Source organism: Astyanax mexicanus, chromosome 24 (genome assembly GCF_023375975.1).
Source record: "Astyanax mexicanus isolate ESR-SI-001 chromosome 24, AstMex3_surface, whole genome shotgun sequence".
Taxonomy (NCBI): domain Eukaryota; kingdom Metazoa; phylum Chordata; class Actinopteri; order Characiformes; family Acestrorhamphidae; genus Astyanax; species Astyanax mexicanus.
Window position 1 is genome coordinate 18,903,437 of NC_064431.1, and position 17,540 is coordinate 18,920,976.

Genomic DNA, 17,540 nt, shown 5'->3' on the forward strand with positions numbered 1-17,540 from the left:
ACAAATGTTTATTGTTTTCTTTGCATTATTTGAGGTCTGAACGCTCTGCATCTTTTTTTTTTTGTTATTTCAGCCATTTCTCTGCAATGTTTCTGCAAATAAATGCTTTAAACAACAATGTTCATTTTACTCAAACATAAACCTATAAGTAGCAAAATCAGAGAAACTGATTCAGAAACTGAAATCGTCTCTTTTTTTTTTCAGAGCTGTATATATTAATATGAGAATATTTTTTCATATCACCCACAGCACGGAGAGGGTGTAATTACCGGCTCTGTCCGATAGATGTCGCGCCCCCTCCCCCGCAGCTCTGCCCCTTCAGCTCCACTGTTCGGCTGCTCTATTCTCCAGCAGTGAGAGCGAGCGCGGCAGTGTGTGCTCCTATCAGCCGAGAGCCGGTGCGAGTCGGGCGGGAGAATCGGAGACCCGGCCGCGGTAACCTGGAGCTTTGCGGCGTCCAGCGCTTTACGGATTACTAACCCGGTCAGCGGAGAGTGTACCGGGACCCGGAGTCTCTGTGTGCGGGCCGCTGGAGTGCACAAATCGGACTGCATCACCAGAAAACCGCGGATCAGATCAGAGGAGCGGAGCGGGGAGAGAGAGCATGACCCAGCCGCCCGAGAGGCCGTAGAGCAGGTAGGGGAGCCGGGGGAGATGCGGGGCGTCCTCCCGCTGATTATGGAGGTCAATCACGAAGCGTTAGGATATTTTTTTCCGCCAACTGCGTGTGAGCTTGTGTTTGTTTTTAACGGCGTTTTAGCGACAAATGCTGCGTTTTATTGCACACTAGGGGGTGTATATTGGATTGAGAGCATTTGGTTGATGTCCTAAAACGTTTAGTTAGTTTTATTTTAACAATAAACACTCAGTATTCTTATCAAATGGAAATGTATAAATGTAAACATTAGATACGTGGTAGGTTGGCTCAAGACCGGTTTTGCCAGATTGCTAACTAACTACAGTGGATTCCTGACAAAAAACGTCTCTGATGAAAGATCCAGCATGGCTATCTGGTAAAGCTGGTTGAACAGTTAAGCCAGGCCAGTATAGAGTAGGTTTTTGATGGTTAAGTTGGTCTACAAGCATGATCAACCTGGCCAAGCCAAACCACCAGTAGGCTTTGGCCACCAAGCTGTCTCTGGCCAAACATGACCAAATGTCCACATTTAAATGCATCATAAACTGTGCTGGTTATCTGGATCCTCATGGGCTAACTGGTTAACCAACCCTTTACCTGCTTGGTGTAAGGATTTGATTTTAGTCATACTGGTCAGTCAGCATGGTTAAGCTTGGTTATACTGGTTGTTTTGCCTGTTCAAGTTCATCCGGCATGTAGACCAGCTAAACCATTAAACTCAAACAAAATATACACTGGTTTAGCTCTTAGTGGATTAAACAGCATGACCACAATGAAATGCCTCATAAACAGTGCTGGTTCACTAGATACTGGTGAGTTAACTGGTTAAACAAACCTCAACATTCCTGGTGTATGAATTTTATTTAGGCTTGCTTGATCTTGATGGTCATACTGGTCAGCCAGTCTGTTTTTGATGGTCATACTGCTCATCCAGCTTGATCTTGTTGGTCATACTGGTCAGTTGGTCAGCATGGTTAAGCTTGGTTATACTGGTTGTTTTGCCCGTTCAGGTTCACCCTGGTTGTAGACCAGCTAAACCATCAGACTCAAAGAAAATATACCCTTATACTGGCCAAAATCTTGGCAGGTTAACCAACATGATCAGCATGACCAAGCTGGTTAAACAGCATGACTAAACAATAAACCACAATGAAATGCATCATAAACCGTGCTGGTCACACCGGTTAGCCAGCTTGATCTTATTGGACATACTGGTCAGCCAGCCTGTTCGTGTTGGTCATACTGATTAGCTGGTCATTCAGCTTGATCTTGCTGGTTATGCTGGTCATTCAGCTTGATCTTGTTGGTAATGCATGTTAACCAGCTTGATCATGTTGGTTATAATGGTCAGCCAGTCTGATCTGTTTGATCATACTGGTCAGCCAGTTTGATCTTGTTGGTCATGTGTGTTAACCAGCTTGATCTTGCTGGTTATACTGGTCATCCAGCTTGGTCTTGCTGGTTATGCTGGTCAGCCAGACTGATCTTGTTGGTCATACTGGTCAGCCAGCTTGATCTTGCTGGTCAAATTCATCAGCTAGCTTGACCTTGCTGGTTATGCTGGCCAGCTTCATCTTGTTGGTCATAATGGTAAACCAGCTTGATCGTTTTGGTCCTACTGGTCAGTCAACTTGATCGTGTTGGTCTTACTGGTCTGCCAGCTTGATCTTGTTGGTCATACTGGTCGGAGAGCCTGATCAAGTGGGTCATACTGGTCAACCAGCTTGATCCAGTTGATCATGCTGGTCAGCCAGCTTGATATTGTTGGTTCTGCTGGTCAGCCAGCTTGATCTTGTTATTAATGCTGGTTTACCAGCATGGTTCAACTTGGTTATTGTGGTTTAGCCTAATTAGGTTTATCATGCTTGTAGACCAACTAAACTATCAAACTCAAGGAAAACATATTCTATACTGGTCAAAGTCTCAGCGAGTTAACTAGCATAACCTGGTTGACCATTAAGACCATCTTGTCCAATCCTGTCTAAAGCAAATACTGTATACACGATGCTAGTCTGGTTAGAGTTGCTTAGCCAGCTAGATTACCAGTATACAGTATGTTTTTTCATTTAGACGTCCAGTTTGTCAACCCCATTGCTCATCAAAAAACAACTTATATCATCTAAATCCAACTACTGTGAAAAGCTTGAGCAGAATAAAGCTGAACCCCCAATGTTTTACCTCAGAAGCTGCTAGCAATGCAGCTAGCTAAAACAGCAACCTGCACAGTACTGATATTCCAGATTATCATGATTTATTATAATAGAAGGGTTGTTATATGGTTAATATTATGGCCTGTATTACATTAGGCAAAGCATAGAGCCATGGGTGTCCCTTTCATTTAGTTTGTTTTGCTCTGTAAGTGAAAGAGATAAGAAAAAAAGCCCATAACTGGGTTGCCACATTGAGGTAGGCCCACATATGTGTCAACAACCAAACATTCCCTGTCGCTGCTGCCTTTCTTTTTAGTGTGTAAATTTGTGCTGGTGCAGAACCCGTTGGACAGGTTACACAGAATAACAAACTTAAGAAAACACCCAGGTCTGAGGCGTCTGTGGAAACACAAGCCGAAACTGCACATGCCCTCATGAGTGAGACCAACTGGACGCTTTCTGTTTCACAGTAACATGCAGGGTTTGTGTTTAATAGTTATATCAGGTTTAAGTGAATGACATGCCATCAGGTAACAACAGGGTTCTAAGGATAAGGATAGTCTTTCTCGAAAACAAGGGTGCTTAACTCTGTTCCTGGAGGGCTGGGCTCAAATTCGTTTTGGTGATTTTGTCTGATAACCCAATTGATTAGAGCACTGTGTAGAGAAAAGCATCTGACAGTAACTGTACCTACTGCCCAGAAGGAAAGGAAGGAATTACTTAGTTTTGGAGCATTGCTGTGAGGATTTGATTGAGTATGGTCTTGAAAGAGATCAGGATGTTGGAAAATCGTTACCACACCTTATTTCCGATTCCCCAACTCCTGCAATCCAGAAGTACTAGATGGAGGACCATTTTTCCCCTAGAACACAGTTTCACTGCTCCACAGCTCAGTACTGGGAATTTAGGCATGGGGCCAGTAGGTCCAATAGGTTGATTTGCTTTAGAGAATCCTATTTTATTGTGAGTACATCTCTTCTACAGGGACTAGACATGAGGTTTGAGTGTGTGTTTGCATGTCTGTGTCAGCATTTGGACATATAGTTTCTCTATAATCTTTATAAAATCTTTATAAAACCTCTAGAATCTTTTAGCAATTGTGTTTTGGTATATTAGTAATTTTATATAACCATAAGAAATGTTTGTTTTATAGAAAGTATAACGTGTTCTAAACTTCACAACCTTTAGTTCCAATCGCCAACACTGTAAATAACTCTACAATGTATAATTTCATACCAAACAACTGTGAATAACTGTTAGAATAATGATCTTAACTAGTGATTTAAGCAGAAATCCTATGTAATCCATGATATATTGACCCAAATTCCATTTCCCCCCTCATTTTCTGTTTCCTATAACCTCAACTCCAAGCTTCTACCAACAGTATCCTTTTCACAGAAATCTTAGTGCCTTATAATAATTTCAAGGTTTAATATCTGAGCAAGCAACTCGCTAAACTAAGTCGGACCAAGGTTGAACACCCCTGCCTTAAAACGTGAATGGCATATTCCTTTGTTGTGGCTTGGCAGTGCTTTCTACCTCACTCACCTGTTCCAAATATTCAGCCTGTTCCATTCAGAGCTCAACAAAGTGGCGTATGTCCAACAACCATTTAAGAAAAGGAACTGTTCATCGACCTGGACAGAAGCTACTTGGCGTGGATGAATGAATGTATTTAGAACTACACTACTGGTTGTGTGAGGGTTATTTCAAATATAGGCTCAAATAAAGTGCACATGTGAACTCTAGGGAACTTTTTTGCTTGTGTTTTATGACCAGGAAATCAGTCCACCTGGCCTAGTCGACAGTTAAGACAAAGTGGTTTACGATGCCTAGGTTGGCTTCAGCGTTATCTGCTCATAACGGTCTTATCATAGAGTTTGGTGGCGGTCAAATGGGTGCATCTTGGAAACATGCCACAGTTCTCTGTGGTGGATCACTTCCTGTGGTTTTGTTGGTTAGAGTATTTAGCACTTTTATTCTTTGTGCTCCACCCAACTTCCTTTTTTTTTCTTTTTTTGCAAGCTGTGGTTCCTTCAACAAGTTTTCTTACCAGTTTGCACTATTTTGCTGACCTCCCCAGCCTTGACTGTGTGAGCATGTAACCATATGGTCGGGGTTTGGCTTTGGTTCGGCTTCACCTCAGACATTTCCCCACCTGCTTCCTTAACAGCTTGAATGTCAACACTGAGATGGAATGCAGGCGAGGTATAGGACCGTCTGCATGTTGCTATGAAGTAAAGTGTGTCTGGCGTGTAGATTGGCCTGTTGTTGGGAATGTCAAGCATTGTCAAGCACTACAATACAGAGTTCCATTCATAAATGCTAGTGACATTTGTAGCGTGCACACCTAATTTTAGTGGCATCTACTTTACAAAGCTTGGGGAAATCTGTTATGAGGTAATTTTAAGATGTTTTAAGTCAATATCCCAGTCTTGAGTGTGTGCGCATATGACCATAATGTGGGGTTTGGCTTTGATTCAGCTACACTTCAGATGTTTCCCATCATGCTTCCATTACAGCTTAAATGTCAAGGATTGTAGTCCTATGGGGTCAAATCTGTAAGCACTGACTGGCTCTTTTTTAGGTCTGGGAAGCTCCAAGACCTAATCAAAGCTTAGTCCATGGAAACATACATCTTTTAGAATATATAACTTTTATTTCTTATTGCAGACAATATTAACCCAAGAGACATAGTGTCATTAAAAGTCTCAAGTGTCAAAAAACATCATTCAACAATAGCTGATATAAATATATGAGAGTTTTCTTTGGTAAACCTTTGTCAAGCACTACAATACAGAGGTACATTTTCAAAAAGGCTACTTTTACTTTTACCTTACTTTGCCAAACAAAAGGCCTTATTTTAACCATGTCCAGAAGTGGCGTCTATTTCTCTGGGCTCTGAGACATCTGGGGTGGACCATCACTCTGTGGAAAGGTGTATTGTGGTCAGATGAATCAGTATTCCAGACCTTTGTTTTTGGAAGAAATGAGTATAAATCGTAAAAATCATGTCTGTAATCAAATCAAAGTCAAATGTAAGGTAAAACATAAGGTTTTACATACTTCTGTACTGTTCAAACGTCTTTTGATTTGTGGCTCTACCATTTTCATTAGTCACCTAATCAAAGAGTTTACTTCTTGCCAGCTCTCTTCAGTTTCTACAGTTGCTGACTAATTAACATGAGCAGCAACCTTCCTCTGGGCCACGCCATGCCCCGATCAGCTTGGGCCGAGTGTAAAAGCATGCATTTCATTCACTGCTGGGTTGGAGGGTGCCATGGGTTGTTGGTGGGGGTGGTGGCGGGGAGCATGTGCAAGCATGCCTGTGGGTGGATGGGGGGTAGGGATGACAGCGGTCTCTTTGTCTCGGCTTCTCAGAGGCGTGTGAACGTGTCTGGGCCGGCCCAGCTCACGTGACTCTGGCACACCCCTCAACCCACCAGCCCCCCATCCTTTGTTCAGCCAATCTGGGAGCCACCCCTAATTGAATGGGATTATATCCCGACGGGGGATTGATTCCGGGGGCCTGAGGCTGGGCCAGCTCTGGGGTCCCGACAGACAGAACTGACAGAACAATGCCGCCCCGCCCTCGCGCCCACCCGTCCTTTCGTGCGCCCCCTGCTTCCCTCCGGCCAAAAGGCCTGGCCTGGACGCTTGGGATGAGGAGGAGATGGTGAATGCCTGGGAAAACGGAGGCCAGAAGCAGAGATGTCGCCTGGAGATGGACACGTGTAGTGCAGGCAGTTTGCGCAGCGCCTTTGTGATCCATCTGGTGATGTCTGGTCAAGTCCTTTTAAACCTGCCTTGTTTTGTCCAAATCAAGACTTTCGGACTAATGACCGGAAGTTGAGGCAGGCTATTGTCACCCATTAAACAATAGAAGAAGAAAAAGAAGCAGTGTTGTACAGTGTTTGGTTTCCTGGTGTTGTACCAAATCCAATTCTCTAGTAGAATTCCCTTGGTATGCAGCCACATCACTCAGGAGTACAGGGACAACAGATTACACTGGTGATTCCTATATCTATATCTGTATACTGTATTCATCCTTATAAACTGTAGATTCATCCTTATTTATAAATAGAAATATGAAAGGAATCGAAGAAGAATCTGTTTCACTCTTTCTGCTGTGAGATGTTCACACATTTGAAGAGAGCCTGATTCTGTCAGACTGTCTGATTTGATGCAACACTCGGCACGGCATCTTGCAGAATCAATAACATTCTACAAACCAGATGCAGCCCATGTAGGTGGTGATGACAAGACATTAGAAAGTTCTTTTGAAAGCACAATTGCTAAACCGCAGTGTGAAACCAAAACTAACTGTGCCAAATGTACCGTATACAATGTAACAAACACATGAACCTAGTCCAGACTAAAGAAATTCCTGTTATGTCAGAGAATCCCTCTTGCCTGCCTTTGCTAGCTTCTTAAGACAGCATTCTGGTGGTAAGCAGCTTCAGGAAGACTGATGCTCATATGCTGCGTGGGCCTCAAGCGTAGGCCTCAAGTCTGTGCTTCTTTGTATGCATGCATATGTTCGGCCGTGTACAAATGGACGCAAACAGGTGCTAAACAGAGTGTTTGACAAAAAGCCAAAAGCGAGATTGGCTAATCTCAGTGGAGTCAGCGGAGTCAGTGTGTATCCCCTCTGTTCTCAGACTTAGTAGGCCTTTCATTCTCGATTCACGCTGATAAAGACCCCCTTTACGAGTGGGGCAAACCCCAGAAGCACATGTGCTCATAAATTTTGGGACGGTGCCTTAAAAGAAGGTCAAAGTAAGGAGCGGGAGAACTCTGAGTGAACGTGTGTCGCACGTCTGCTTCTGTTCTTCCCCTTCTCTTCTCCCTGCAATCTGTCCCCTCTTCTCAGGATGGGAGAGTGGGCTAGTAACGGGGGGGGCAGGGGGGTGGGACGAGGGGCAGGGGAGTAAGGGGACTGACGCTGCTGCTCTTTTGGCGAGATGTGTGAGAATTTCCTGCACAGCGTTCTGGGCGGGGACAAAGACCCGCTCTCTGTTGTTGTCACATTGCGATGGAAGCTGGAGGTCAGGAGGTTAAATGCCGCTCTCGTCAGCTGCAGAAGCGCGAAGACGTCAAAACACCAGAGACGTTTATTATCCCCAGCGTTTCTCCAGCGCACTTTGCCCAGGTTCAGCCCGTTAACGTCATTCTCACGTCATTTTTTTTTTTACTGGGCATTCAACAGCATGACACTCGGTTGCTCCTCTTTTCTTGTACTCTGGAGAGGAGAGACAGTGATGTGGAGAGCACTCTTCAGAGATGTTGCCCTTTTGACCCACTAGAGGAGTGAAAAAAAAAAAAAACTTACATAGACAGTTTTCCCCTCATGCTGAAGCTTGTCAGTCATTCAAGACACTTAGACATGTATCTTCATTTTCTTCAAACATATAAACGATTCTTGAAGTTTTATTCAGTTTTCTTCATAGCAAACTGAATAGGCATCATTTAGACCATAGGTCGGCAATAGGCGGCCCGCGGGCCAGATGCGGCCCGCAAGCAAGAAACATCTGGCCCGTGAGGTTGAACTATAATGAAAAAAAAAATCGGACTGTTCGTTTCAAAAATGCTCTTTATTTAGAAACTTAATTTTCCAAAACAGAAAAATTTATTAAAGATTTTTTGATAGAGCCATGGGCTGTTAGATAACTGCTAGCTATTCTGTTTTTTTTTTTTTATTCGTTTGTTTTTTTTAATTTAACAAACAGGTATATCATTAATAGCGCCCCCAATGGTCAGTCCACAGATTTCACCCACATCAGCCCACTTGAATGTCTGCTTGTCATTTTAAGAGTGCCCTCCCGCCACCGCGCCCGCCAATCCCCCCCCAACCCCCCCACCCACAGTGCTTGTGGCCCGCTATGTAATGGCTTGGAAAAAATCTGGCCCGCGGCCAAACTTAATTGCTGACCCCTGATTTAGACAGTCAAGTATACAAACTATTATTTGTTTTAGGGATGCACAATGATATTGGAATTATATTGGTCATAATGGAATATTGGCCAAATCATCCGATCAATGGCATTGGTGGATTAATCCAATATTTCATGCCGATACTTGCTGATGTATTTATTGTATGCTGAAAAAGGACCAGGTGAACATGCCACTTTTAAAATCCATTGATTTAAGTCAATCTTTCATTTAATTGTATTAGTTTCAGTAGTATTCAACTATTGGTTTATTTAATCAGTTTTTTTTAAAGGTTTAAAACTGTGACCAGTCTATGTAAGGACCAGTTGGCTAAATAATTGTAAAAATGGGAAACCAAAAAATGGGAAATAAAATTTCTCAGGAAAAACATTTCATTTTATTGTTTGCATACATTTGGTTAAAAGCTAAATAGTAAGGCAAATAAATTATACCGTTATATAAATGTATATACAGCTGTGGAAAGAATAAAGAGACCACTTCAGTTTCTGAATCAGTTGAGTAAAATAAACATTGTGGTTTTATTCTAAAAACTACGGACAACATTTTCCCCAATTCCAAATTAAATTATTGTCTTTTAGAGCATTTAGTTGCAGAAAATGAGAAATGGCTGAAATAACAAAAAGAGTTTTCAGACCTTACATAATGCAAAAAAACAAGTTAATATCCATAAAGCTTTAAAGGAGTTTAGAAATCAATATTTGGTGGAATAACTCTGGCTTTTAATCACAGTTTTTATGCATCTTGGCATGTTCTCCTCCACCAGTCTTACACACTGCTTTTGGATCACTTTACGCCACTCCTGGTGCAAAAAATTCAAGCAGTAGTTCAGCTTGGTTTGATGGCTTGTGATCATCCATCTTCCTCTTGATTATGTATTTTTTAAGTGGTCTCTTTTTTTTCCAGAGCTGTATATACATGTGCCAAATTGGATATTGGCATTGGGCAAGAATTTCCACATGAGTACAACCCTTGATTACTTTCAACCTTACAAGCAGGTTTTATATTAAACAAGATGCACAAATAACCTCCTTAAAGTAAAAAGTCCAAAGTATTGGTTTATATGTACTAAGGTATATGTATATTGCTATATGTTAGCTTTAGGTGCAGTGTGATGTACAGCAGCTCTTCTGCAAAACCTTCCCAGGTCCCAACCTGTCCTGAAGGGGAAATCTGGCTTGTGGACACAGCTGTTTTCGAGCCAAACCATTAATCTGAATCGCAACAAGACCCTTTTAAAAGAAGCAACTTCCACTAAATGCTGCAAGATCCACCAGATCTTGCAACTTCAGCTCGGCAACTCCTCCAGCTGTATCCCTCTGTAGGTCTCCAGGCCATTAATCAGTGCAAACTGGACCAACCGCGAGGACTCTGAGCTTAGTGGAGCAGAGAGCAAAGTTATGGCTGTCGCATGTATTCTAAAATTAAGCCCTTAAAAGGTTTCTTGGTGTTCTGGGCCAGATATATGATTAGTGAAATTTGTTCTGACAGCCCTAGTTTGAATCTTATGCTCCAGATCCTCAGCGGAGGCTGAATTTTTAGGGACTCAACCTTTATTTAATATGAGCTGTTTCTGTAGGCTGAGACGATTAGTCACTACTCTGCTCGTCCTGCATCTTTTAAGTCGGGCTGTTCCACGTTTATGGAGAACCCACTGACCCGGTGGATCTGTGCTGCTCGGCTGCAGCTGGGCCTGTAGTGCTGATGGCTGTTTTCAGCCTGAGCGAGGCAGGAGACGGCTTCTGCTGAGCAAGCAACGAAAATCAGAGCCAGATCACCATCTTTTCTTAAACAGAACCCATCTGTGCTCCTCTTGAGATAAATGCGGCGACTGTAATCAAAAGCGCTGCTGCCGTCGCCTTTGTTCCAGATTGGACGTAAATTTTAATGGGGCCTGGTATCATTTTAATTGGTTTTAAGTGTAACCCGTTTCTCACATGGGTAGGGGTGTAGTTTGCCCATGACCTTTTTTATGTGAGCCCACCAGTGGATTTATTGGTGAAACGTTCTTATTTTATATGGCTAGGATTAAGGACAGCCAACACACAGATTTGAAGACCAGGGAGGTTCTAAACAAAGCAGGGTTGCTCAGTGTGGAAGACACTGAACTCAAAGAGCTTCATATTGAGTAATCCTCACTTTTAGTGTAGAGGTACTTCCATTACTGAATTGTTTGGTCTGGACTTTTGGATTTGGCCTAAAGCAAAACAGCAGGTATAAAAGGACAAAATTTGGCCAGGCCAAAAGAGGTGGTCTTGGTCTGGATCAACTGAATCACGTTTAGACAATTCAGACTTTTTTAGGCCTAAGATAATTATTGTCACCTACTAAACAATAGAAGAAGAAAAAGAGTCCCTTTGGATTGCAGGTGCTTTGGACAAAAGGATGGGTACAACAGATTACATTACTTGTAATTACTTGTGATTCCTGTATCTACTGTAACTGTAGACTAACTCTTTTTCATAGACAGAATTAAAATGATCTAAAGAGGATTTGTTACGCTCATTCAAAGGGAGTCCGATTATGGCATGTTTGGCTCAACCCTGGGAATGCAACTCAAACTGACAGCACACCACCACAGTTTGACGCTTGCCTTTCAAAAACCAATCAGGGTCATGTAAAGTAAGACTCGCAACTCAGTCACTGTATTGCAGTGTGAAACCAAAACTAATCGGACCAAATGTATAAGGTACAATTTAACAAACTTATGAACTCTTGTTTGGGACTTCCATTAATACTTTTAGGTCTGAAGGCTTGAACTGCAGGAAAAAGAAACTATTTTTGGCACATAACCCATACCAAGCTCATTATTTTCTTTCCCATCTCTCCACAGTTCCCCATGGTTCCACTGTGGATCACCTAAAGGGCTCTCCTCCAAGCAAAACCTACTAGTTTTTGATTACCTGGCCTGGTACCAGAACCATGTCTGCGGCACAGACACACAGCGACAGCGAGCAGCGCTGGGGCTGCCTGGAGTCGCTAGGCTTGAGTCCCAGGGAGCTGGTCCTGGCTGAAGCTCTGCAGATGGAGTACGACGCCCTGTCTCGCCTCAAACAGGACAAGGGACCAGCTGAGACTGGAACCCCCGAGAGCAGTAAATCTAGCACTACTAGGACTGAGCGCCCCCTGCCAAGACCTCTGCCAAGCCCACCTGGGGGTAACTTGCACCACGGTCTGTCAGGGTCCGATTCCATGCTCAACCTCATCCAGCCTGGGGTATCGAACCCGTCAAGGTCCTTCTACAGCAAAGAGCCTCTTTACATCTTGGACAGCCAGGGGAAAGATGACTACGAGGGGACGTCACGAATGCTGTCAAAGGGCCTGCCACCTCCTGACGAACCTCCACCGGCAGTGCCCCCTCGGAACCCCATCCCCCAGCCTGATTCCTTCATGGCCCAAAGAGGGTCAGCTCCCAGGGACGTGAACCTATTCACCCCTGACGTGGACCAGCCCAAGCTTCCTTCTGGAGATACTATGAACTATGATAACCTGAACGATTCTCTGATGAGGCTCAACGGGGACTGGCCTTCTTCGCCGAGGGCACGGCGAGCGTACAGCGAACAGTCGGGGAAGCCTGTGGCTCGGAGTAAGACCCTACCCCCGCAGGTGCCTCCTCGCACCTATATTCCTGGGCAGATGAGTACCAGAAGCAACCGCAGGGTGTCAGCTGACCCGGTACGTACTACAATATGAAGTCCACAATAACACTTTTAAATTAAGTACAATTTTCCAGTGTTTTAACTAGGGCTGGGCAATAAGTTCATTTTCATATTTATTGTGATTGAACATTTTAAATTTGAATTACTGTTCAATGTCAGTACCAATCAGATCCCGGCCGGAGGATTGCATTAAACTGGAAGCTACATGCTGGTGTACCAGCATGCCCCCTGTACTGTTCTAAGTGTAAACGAACTACTGTGCTGTTTAATTTCTCAATTAGTCACTTGTTTATTCAGGTAATCTAGAGTTAGTATGTCATTGTCTAATCGGACTGTAACAAAGGAAATAGAATTCATATTCTACTTAAATAGGTTGTTGTGTATCTTTACTGAAGTATTTCTGTTTTTTGGGGACTTTTTATTTGAATTTGGCTGAATTTCAAATTCAAATATCTTATGGTAGTCTGCTCTAATCTACACTACATGTAGGTTGATTGAACAAATATGAGTCAGTATTGGATATAACTAGTAATGGCCATTTAATAATTTTTGTTGTAAAACGATTAAAGAAATTGTTTTCTTTTCTTCTGTTCTCTTCAGGTCTCACTGGGTTCTAGACTCAATGGCTTTGGGTACGAGCTCTTCCAGGTGTCTGAGGAACGTGATGAAGAGGTGGCTGCCTTCTGTCATATGCTGGACGTGTGAGTTCCTCTTTCTTACCCTTGTTTTTCTTAATGAAAAACATCATCAATACGTGGCATGAAACATTTATATTTTACTAAAACATAGGTGCTCTAAACTCAAATCAGTGATTCCAAACATTGTTTACCAGCCCATGCATTGATCCCTCTCTGACCTAACACACAGCTGTGGGGAAATTCAGAGACAACACAGAGCTCTGATCAGACACTGGATTTTACTTCAGAACATGTGTTTGTGACTGTAAATTGAAATAAAGCATCTCGTTACTACTTTACACCCCCTCAGTTTTTTTTTTCACGCCTTGTGCCCACAGCGTAAAAAAAGCATTAAAGTTTAGAAATAAATTTACACTGATGGCGTGGTGGTCTGGAAGTGAGGTGTGTTCAGGTAAATTTCTGGTGTGTTGTTATTTTGGTGGCAGGAAATACAGGTGCGCCACTGACTGAAATTAACCTAGACAACAAGCGCGCCCAGTGAACTGTGCACCCCTGCTTGTTAAACACATACAAACACACACACACGGATGCCCAACAGACAGCAAACCTGACTATTAACCAAACAGTAATAAACAGACTAAAGAATTAAATAACATTGCTGTTCCCTTAAATATCGTTGCTGGTGTACCTTTACAGAATGAACGTGCATTTCAGTATTCTCTGCTGAGACGTGCAAAAGCATTGTGCTGTTAAGATCATAGACTGTGTATAGCTGGACAGAGCATCATCTCTCAAAACTGAAGCCACCACAGGTCGGGCACCCCCTGCTGTTCGGCTTCAGAAAGCTGTGTAACCCCACCCATTCCCATATGTTTCAATGGCAAAACAGACAACTTTCAATCTCGTTTTTTTCTAACATACTGTAATTCTACCTTCATTATTTAAATGCAACAGCTAGTGTAACCTCTGCTTTATTGTAAATTTTTTTTATATCCCAGCATAATTCATGTTTTAAAACATTATTCAGCTCTATTCAAACAGGTGTGGTTATTGTAAAAGGGCTGGTTATGGGCGGGACCAATAACAGACCGTCAGCTCCGCTCCGCTCCGCAGCCTGTGACCTCGAGGCAGCCCTCAGGGGCGGGGTTATTTAAATGAGTAGGCTGTCTCTCCACAGTCTTTCTCCCTCTTCTGGTCTCTACTGCGCAGACTCGGGTTTCAGGATCGCCAACATGGAGGAAGATTTTGGCTTCATTTTCATTGAATGAATGGGAACAGCGACACGGCGTCCATCTTTTTTACAGTCTCTGGTACAAACGTGCCAAAGTCAGAGCACACCTGACTGTTAAAGGGAATGACAACTGGCACAATGATCGGTTTATTTTATGTTATATTAATTAGTATAAATTAGTACATGCCTTTTTCGGATTTTGTGATGCGCAAGGTGTATTTTTTTTGTGCTATAGATCGCTAAAATAGGGTCAAGAGTCACAGACAGTTATTTCAAAAGACAAGCTTATCACGGATCGTCACCGGAGAGGATGTTGATATAACATGCAACACGTCTTGTGATATTTCGAGTCTTGCAGAATCACATTATTGTGATTATTATAATATCGTATTGTGAGATGTCTTCTGATTCTCGATGATATGAGTGTGATGTCGGTGTGTTTGCAGGTTGCGTTCGGCGTACCCGTGCAGCGAGCGCTCTAAGAACGCGGGCTTCGTGTGGAGCCCCAGTGTGGCGCAGGAGGAGCTGCAGCAGGGGCTGGGGGTCAGCATAAAGGTCACAGTGGTCAGTGAGCACTTCCGGGAACCCCTCATCTTCACATGTGATGGTAAGCGTGAAAGGGTGTTGTACTGTTTGTTGTGTAACATTTAATGATTGCAATGCTTTGTACAGCAGATTTTTTGGAGATCTCTCTTTTGCGGTTTAAGATAATGGTGTTAGTCTTGATTACAGTGTCCAGCTGGACAAGTTCCGTACTCAATCAGATTCGTATCTAAGGAACTAGAATAATTGGCAGCACACCATTTAATTATCTAATTGAAGTAGAATTCTGGTGTGAAATGGATTTGGGATGTAGTGAAACGAGTAATGATAACGAGTACAGTTTTTTTTGATGAATAGCTCCCCTCCATTCATTCCCAGCATTCTGAAACACAGCACTGTCCATCCCGATTGCTGTAAACAGAGCTGTTTGTTGCTTATGGTGTATTTAATTCATAATGACAAACCCTGCAAGCCTACACACCCAAAATAGCAGTTCTTGCTTTTTACTAACAACATAAAAATATATTCCTGATTGGTTCTGTTTGGAGGGTGATCACATTTTATTTTGGCATGAATACTGCGCTGCTCCTAGACGAACTGCAATCCTGTGCATGCTTTTGAACATTTGCAGCACCAAACAGTGGAATACAATGTGCAGTTGAGCTTATGGAATTTTAAGTGCAATTCTAAGACGTAAATTCTTGTGTATTTTTTTTTTCCAATAAAGAGATCTATTCTGTATGTTAGTGTGGAAAAGCAATGGTTCTTGTCGATTGCATTTAATTTTCACGGTAGTGTTTGCTTTTCTAATTTTTCTTCGAAATTTACAACCCTGTTCTAACCTTACTTTGTGAATTCTATGCTTTACTTGGCTGGTCATTAGGGCTGCAACTAATGACTATTTTTGTAGTCGACTAATCTGCCGATTATTTGTTCGATTAGTCGATTAGTCACGATTATGTTTTTTTCATGCCTTCCATTAGGGGTGAGCAATATTATATCGTATGCAATATATCGTGACACAGAAATATCGTGATATTAAAAATCCATATCGTGATAATAGAGATGTTCTGTCTTAAAAGTAGTCTATTGTTTACTGTGAAGCTTTAGGTGTATTTATTGTATAATTGTTTTAGTTTGCAGTTTATATGCATGCACTAAATATTCTGCAATATTATTTGCTGCATTATATTATTTTATGCTATATTATTTATTTTGCCACATTATGATTATGCTGTTATACTTTTATACTATATTTCTGAAATTAATTAATGATTTTTCTGTTTTACTTTATCGCCAAGTATATCGTTATCGCAAAAATACCCTGAAATATCGTGATACTATTTTAGAGCCATATCACTCACCCCTACCCTCCATTTGTATTTCCTACTGGTAAAGACAGCTAAATGTTTAGGCCCTAAAACCAGTTTTGCCGTACATTTTGATAGTTTGACGTGCCTGTATTACTAAAAAATACAAAGTATCTTATAGGAAACATTCACACAGGCTGGATGTTGTTTTCAGGAGATTCTAGGATACTTGTATGTATTTTTTCTTCATTTCTTACCTTTTTTCCAAGGAGATTCCTCCCTGAAATTATTGTTTGTCTTTAAGAAAATAAAGTTTTTTTTTTTAAAAAGGTCTGTAGGTACTATAAAATATAACTTAATTTTAGTAAAGAGGACTGAGTACAGTATCTCCCTAACACTTATCCAGCTAACGTTTATATACGTTTAGATAAGTTTATCTAATGTTAGTGATGTTAATGAAGGAGTGAAGTCTGTTTAAACTCACTTCAGCAGCCCTCTGCAGTAATTAAACTCTCCGAAATCAATGTTTAAACTGTACGGAACTACTAAAAAAAAGACTGTAGAGTATTTTCGTGGAGTTAAATGTGTTTGTTTGTGTTTAATAGACACAGCGCTGATATTAAGACGTTGCGCGCATCTCGACCTCTCTCTCTTTCTCTCGCTCGCGCTGCAAGCCCCTCCCACACTGAAGCCTCGTTGGCCAACTAAGCATGAGAAGAGGCCAATCAGGATGCTCACTCTCTCTAGGTGTGTGTCTTCCTCTCTCGCCTCTTTTTTTTTTTCTCCCGAGTGCGCTCTCTCTCTCTCTCTCGCTCCATCACACTTTAACGACGTGTCGACAGTTAAATTTCGCATATATTTTATAGTCGACGTTGTCGATTATGCTGACTAGTCGTTGCAGCCCTATTGGTTATATGAGTACAGTAATTGATTATGTACTTTAAACTGAAATTCATTGCTTCAGTAGTACATTGTTTCTCCATCCCAACCCGTGGTACCCCACATGCCTCATGTACTGCACATTGTGGAGGTCTCTGTGCTCCAGCACGATTGGAGTTGAGCAGAGTGAGCTCTCAGATTTGCAGCTCTCTCCATTTTTTTTTCAGTTTCTAAGAGTTCTAAGAGTTGAAAAGTGTTTGGACGCATTCTTTCCCATGCTGAAACTTTTGGACGGGTGTTCAGAATTCCATCCTAAAGACTGGAAGAGCTTTCTCCTCTCAATTCTCTTAATGGAATTACACTGAGAGGGCATCCTGCCAGCCATCTGTTTTCTCTTCTCAATTAAAAGAACCAGCTTCTCATTCAACCGGCTGAGAGGAACAGCCTCCCATTCTCACACACACACACACACACACACACACACACACGAAATGCACAAAACTTGTTGTACGGTAATCTTTTGTATTCTACATTCCATCCCACA

At 42.2% G+C, this 17,540-nt stretch overlaps 1 protein-coding gene across 1 annotated transcript in view; it reads left to right on the forward strand.

The window, feature by feature from the left end:
- The first annotated feature begins 338 nt into the window (after positions 1 to 338).
- The window catches only part of pik3c2b (phosphatidylinositol-4-phosphate 3-kinase, catalytic subunit type 2 beta), an 87,584-nt gene continuing 70,382 nt past the window's right edge, over positions 339 to 17,540 (forward strand). The window contains exons 1-4 of the mRNA XM_049471604.1: positions 339 to 636; positions 11,570 to 12,411; positions 12,996 to 13,096; positions 14,711 to 14,871. Coding sequence (XP_049327561.1) covers positions 11,659 to 12,411; positions 12,996 to 13,096; positions 14,711 to 14,871 — 1,015 coding nt within the window. The 5' untranslated portion in view covers positions 339 to 636; positions 11,570 to 11,658. The remainder of the gene's footprint in view (positions 637 to 11,569; positions 12,412 to 12,995; positions 13,097 to 14,710; positions 14,872 to 17,540) is intronic.